Source organism: Carassius carassius, chromosome 47 (assembly GCF_963082965.1).
Source record: "Carassius carassius chromosome 47, fCarCar2.1, whole genome shotgun sequence".
Classification (NCBI taxonomy): domain Eukaryota; kingdom Metazoa; phylum Chordata; class Actinopteri; order Cypriniformes; family Cyprinidae; genus Carassius; species Carassius carassius.
The window spans coordinates 17,264,281-17,270,829 of record NC_081801.1 but is presented as its reverse complement, the minus strand read 5'-3'; the positions used below and the strand labels follow the sequence as shown (position 1 = coordinate 17,270,829).

Here is a 6,549-nt window from a genome sequence, read left to right as displayed (position 1 = left end):
CACACACATGCCAACACATTATATATGGGTCAATGATGTGACACTCATTTTTGTCACAATCCATTAAATGATTCAAAAATGCAATTTCTACTTGAACACTTGTACTATTAATTTTTTTTACATTTCTGAATTAGAAGTCATATTTGTTGGGTTTAATGAAAATATGTCAAAGTGGTGTAACCAGCTGGAGTCTGTAAAACAAACTGCTAAGAGAATTAGAAGATCATTATATCTTTCAGTACAAAATAACCATGGAAGCAGTTTATTATTATAATTATTATTATTATTATTATTATTATTTTGGTGTAACATGGTGTAATATGCAGAAAGACATTCTGTTTTCATGTTCCAAGAAAACCATAAAACTCGTATTACTGTGTGTTAAGATGGTTTGTTTAGGTCAAATGGGGTCAGCCTCTAAGAACACTATGATATTCATGAATCAAAATGATATCATAATAAAAATAATGTTTCAAACCTATTTGAAAGTTTTTTATATATGAATATATCTATGCATATTCAGTGTGCCAGGAAATAATTTTAGTAGCTTTTATTTAATGATTACACCACTTGACATTTTTTAAGGCAGATATATTTATATATTATACACTGAAAAAATGGTAACCTAAAAAATGTTGAATAAACCTAAATATTTCAGTTTAAACCAACAAAACTAAATTTAAAGGTAAGCTCTGGTCGAAATAGATATTTAATGGTACAATCGCAGGTTATCACTTTTTACAGTGTATTATATTTTATTATATTATATTTTATTATATATTAGCTTCCCTCTCTGACACTTTTATTTGTCATTGACCCATACACATATGTGTGTGCATTTACGTGCGTATAGAATGCTTGCACATTATCTTCTTGAACGCTTTCCTAAAGTCTCTATTGAAAATGGTATAAATTATGGGGTTCACAGAACTGTTGCAATAACCAATCCAGAAAAAGAGATTAAATAGAGAATCCGGTATTGGGCAACTTTCTCGGCATATGGCATGAAGGCTGTACGTAAAGAAAAAAGGAAACCAGCAGAGCACGAACACCCCCATAACCACTGCCAGCACGGAGGTGAAGCGCTTCTCTCGCATCTGTGCCAGTTTGGACTTGGACAAAGACAGTTGACGCGCCTTCGGCTCCTGATCGATGTCCGACGCGCGACTACATGCCCAAGAGAGACGTCCATTTTGCTTTGGACACGCGTGTGCCCCTTCCACCTTCCTGCTCTTGGCGAAGCGCGAGTTTCTTTGTCTGTTGGAGACGCTCGTCTCCTCCAGATCGATGTCGTCGAGTTCGCCTTTGCGCTCTCGGCTGCCTGAGCTGTGGCTGCTGGGGCTCTCCATATCTGACTTGCCTTTACGCACGAAGCAGGTCTCGGATTGGGAAGGCTGTCGCTCCATCCCGTTCTTAGCCACGAACACGGTGGACGCGCGCTGTTTGGCCACCCTGTAGATTTTGCAGTACACCAAAATCATGATGAGACCAGGCGCAAAAAACGACACCATGCAGGAGGAGAGGATGTACCAGGTCTCGTTGTTCAGCAAACACTCCAGCTCGTCGTGGTTGGTCATGAGAAGTGGTGGGAAGGAAATCACGGCCGAAATGACCCACACCACCGTGATCATGAACTTTATTCTCCGCGGGGTTCTCTTTAGGTTGTAGCTGACCGCTTTGGTGACAGACCAGTAGCGGTCCAAACTTATGGCGCAAAGGTGCACAATGGATGACGTGCAGAAAAGCACGTCTAAAGCCAGGTAGAATGCACACCAGGTACTTCCAAAGTACCAGTAGCCCATCACTTCATTGGCTAGGGAGAACGGAATAACCAAAGTGGCCACCAAAATATCAGCAGACGCCAAAGAGACCAGAAAGAGGTTCTGTGGCGCACGCAGCGCGCGGCTGGTGAAAACGGCCACCACCACTAAAACGTTACCCACTATGGTCACCAAGATAATTACGGTAACCACGAGAATGATGAGGATCGCAACGTACTGTGAATGCGGCGGTGGTCTAGGCGCGCTCGTGCCATTAGTATCCGCGGATGAGTTCGGCGAGAGGATGGTGAGAGTAGTTATATCCATTCTGAGTGGCTTCGGCACTGATCCCCCATTTCCAGGCGTATTCTCATCCGAAACGCGCTTCGACTTCAAACTTGTAGCAACCAATCTGAAGCGCTGCGCGATCCGCCAAAAACTCTGCGTCAAACGTATCATACCAAAGATAGTGTGCTAACTTTTAAAACTCCCAGATGATATGAATATCTTTCATCAATTTCAGGTGCCTTTTTGATAGGGCATTGGTCAACCAAACAGAACCAAGACATCTTTTGTTTTGCTAAAGAGGAGGCAGGGAATGTACCAGACATGAGCCTGAGTCCTCGGAACGCTCCAGTGTGTCGGGCTAAACAAATATGGGAGTGCTTGTGCCCGTTTCACTCCTCCTCTCTCTCTCTCTCTCTCTCTCTCTCTCTCCTCTCTCTTTCTCTATATTAACGAGACGGGGGTGTACTGTTTGCGCTGTCAAACTATGCAAGCTCTTGATGTGTGATTAATTAGCAATAAAGCATTGTAAAATCCATTAGTAGTGGCGTGTTATAACTTTCATGAATAAGTCATGAATGTACATGGAATATATTAATCAGTTTCACTTCATTACCCAGTAATATTTTAAGAATTATATAATGCTATTTATATAATACAGTTAGTTACTAAAGAATTTGTTAAAAGCCGGGTAAAATTGCTAGATTGCATTAACATTAAGCTTCTAGAGCCATTCACTGGACATTTAATTTGATAACCAATGGATCCCATGTGAATGGGTGCTGTCAGACTAAGAGACAAACAGCTGATAAAAACATCACAATAATTAAATTCTCATTTTTGCAACACCCTAACACATGACAGATAACACAAATGAAAAAGTATAATTTTAATGAAATATAAACAGATATAATAATAACAATAATAAGTCATGAAATGAATATAATCATATTATATTTTTATATGTTTTATATTACATTTAAATATTAAATTTTATTTTACAATATTTTACATCAAAATTACAAATAATGTAATTTAACCTACAGTTTACCAATTATCAGGTTTTTATTGTAGAATACATTTATTTAAAGTTATAATTACTAGCATTTTCACAATAGGTAATCTTGTGACAGTTCCTCCTGAAGGCAATTAGTCACTAATATAATTCCCAGTGTGAACTGATTAATGCCATATAAAATACGCTACATGCTGGAGCTTTGGGGTAATTTGGATGCTTCACTTTGCTCCACATGCTTAAGCAACAAATATCCTCATTTATTTTTAGATACGTGATTGTTAACTTGCTATACAATTATTAGGCCTGTAATTCTAGCAAATATAGTCACTGAAAGTGAGATTCATTTACTACTAGCAGAAAATAGCATATTATGTAGAATTTAAAATGTAACCAATTAATTGTATCTCTGGAGTTTTGCTTTAAAAAAAAAAAAAAAAAAAAATGAAAGTATTTTTATATATAACAATTTTTGAGTGTAAAAGCAGAATTCACGAGTTAGTTAATGCTGCTGAACTATTAGTATAGTTATAGTAACTTGTCGAACAATGTGAAATTCAGTCAGCACTGAGGCATAATGGCTTTTGTTAAAATGATTTGTCAAAATAAGAATGTTCGCAAAGTACTGTGCTGAATTGATAAATCATATAAACCTAGCTGATTAAAATAGGAAATACTATTGTGTTATATAAATATTGAGATTCAACAGTAATTTGCATTAGTTTAATATAAAACAACTTTTTTATGCAACAGAGTAACTGATTAAACCATTGATGCCAATAAACAGAGCAGAATCATAAATATGTCTTCATTTTATGTCACAATGTTACATACATTTTTCAATATACCCAAAAAATTTTAATGTAATTCCAGATTTCAATTTATTTTTGAATACCCAGCTTGTCAATGTAGTCTTAAGAGTTTTAAGCCCCACTCTATTTTCAGGTCTTTTCCAGTGAGTGAGAAAGAGAGAAATGCTCAATTGCATTGAGGAGCTTGTGACAGTAATGTGTTTTCTACACCAAAGGAGGTGCTATAAGGGCATGCATTCTAAATGTAAATGGTAAATAATGAAAACAGTCTGAGGGCATTGTTTTTCATTTATGTGCATGTTATTGAAATTGACACCAAATCTATGTTCCAAACATATAGTCCACTGCTTACTGCTTTCTGATGTGGAACTATACATACACAAACATCACTCAACTCTGAAAGGATTTCAATAGTTTGATGTTAACATGTTGCTAAGCTAACTGCACAATACTAGTAAATATAAAATAAACAAATCTGATATAAATAATAAGATTACTGTTACATTAACAATAAACTGTTAAATTAACAATAAGTATATTTATAGTTAACATTTCTCTCACCTTTATACACCGTCTCAGGATCATTTTTTTCACTGAACATGTCAGAATGCATCCTAAAGAATATACTGAATGCTGCCTTTGAATTTGACTATAAGATAATTTAACACTGCAAAGCGTGACTCACAAAACAACATTCAGAAATATATTTTAAAAATGTTGTTGTTGTTGTTGATCAGGCTTTTATGACTCATATAGTGTGATCAAGAATATGGGGCTTATACTCGAGAACGATTAAACACCTCAGTTTTATGCAGACGCCCAAACTGAGCAAAAATAGGCATCTTTATAACAGTATAGCAGACTACTTACAGAAAATGCATGCAAATATCAGTTGTCGCTCTATATATGTGATATTTAAATGCTTAAGATGATGTATCAAAGCTTTGCAGTTTTTATTGCGAGGAGCAAAACATATGATGCAGTGCAATACAATGATAATTGAGAGATGCACACATAAACATTTCTCAAAAGCTAGGTGTACTTGATACTCACATTTCAACGTGATTAAAAAAGAAAAAAAAAAAAAAAAAAAAGATAATAATAATACTATATTGCTAATAATATAAAAGTTATTTACTTTATAAACATATGTAAAAACATGTCACAACAAAAAGACGTGTCTTCAATGGCCTGAAGGAGGACATTATATTATTATATTATTATATATATATATATATATATATATATATATATATATATATTTTTTTTTTTTTTTACAATTATACTAAAAGGCCATTTACTAGCAAAAAATCGTAAACTATCTAATAGTTTACTCAATGCATGCAGTAGATTGTGTACAATATGTTGTTCATAATTTGCATTTCAGTCATGATACAATAGGCTTCAAAGGTTTAAAGGCAACATTCAACAAAATAAATAAATAAAAATCTGATTTCACTCCCTTGTTGGTCCAAACCTTTATGACATGTTCTGTGGAACACAAAAAAAATCAATAAATAACCGCTGAGAGATTTCTTGAAATATCTTCTTCTATGTTCAACAGAAGAAATAGAGTCATACAACAACATGAGGGTGAGTAAATGATGACACAACTTCCATATTTGCATGGATTTGCCCCTTCAACAACATGTTTTTAACAATATTTTTCTCAGGTTTTGTAACATATCTGATGCCCTAAAATATTGCCTCTGTAAGCAGCTCACTAAAGCACATGAGAAAGACACTGCATTGAATGCTGCATTACTAATATGAGCAATGGACTCACACTAGGGGTTTGCTGGGCAATCAGCCCTGCTCTCTTTATGGCTTGCTCTTTTAGGGCAAATGCTCTGGCTTCAAAAGTGCTGATTGATGTGATTACAAATTCAATATAGCCCTCTTAATTGTAATTCAGGGAGAAGGTCAATATTAAGAAATATTACAATATACTTTGTGCTTAAATACTCAGAAATGAACACTGGAGCTTCACTGTTTAATGAGTGGAGTGTGCTGGGATCTGTTGTTCTCATTCGGTTGCTTTTTTTCACAGGAGTCAGAGTCAGCACTTATATCTCAGCAAACAGACGTGTCATTCCTGCTGCTTTCTGTGACAAGCTCAGATGTGTGGCAACTGTGCACATTTCTTGCTATTTGTCACTATACTGGTTCTCATGCATGCAATCATACATGCGAACACACAATTTTCTGCAGAATATCCCACCGGGCAGCAGGATATTAAGTTTTATGAACTCAGGGATGCTGAACTCCCTCAGTGTGTGTAATGACTTGGTGGGTTTACCAGTATTGCAGCTGTAGCTTCCTATGATGCCATCGGCACACGCTGCTGGAGGAAAACACAAGGTTTTGTGCCTTGAACACAGCCTTGAACTGTTGTCTGCTCAAAGTTCCTTTGGTTTTTGCCCTTCAGCAAATGAGGCTCCTTATTTAAAGCTTCAAAGGGGGAGGGAAAAAAAATCAATGTATAGCAGTTTCATCAAACCATGATTTAGTTGTTCATTTGCATTAATTGTCATCACCTGTAGTTTTGTTGGGATTGATCACTGCCTTTATTTCTGTATCCAAGTCAAAGCAATGATCTATGAACATCTCAAATAATGTGTTGGAAAAAAAAAACTTAGAAAAGGAGCTATTTCTGTCAGATCCTTAAATTTAATTT

The 6,549-nt window shown here is 35.7% G+C and overlaps 1 protein-coding gene across 1 annotated transcript; it reads right to left on the bottom strand.

Moving 5' to 3' along the window:
- Positions 1-734: 734 nt before the first annotated feature.
- Positions 735-2,592, bottom strand: LOC132130362 (alpha-2Db adrenergic receptor-like). Its single transcript, XM_059542054.1, has one exon. It carries the CDS (start codon positions 2,217-2,219, stop codon positions 840-842), a length of 1,380 nt encoding a protein of 459 aa, XP_059398037.1. The 5' UTR covers positions 2,220-2,592; the 3' UTR covers positions 735-839.
- Positions 2,593-6,549: the final 3,957 nt, after the last annotated feature.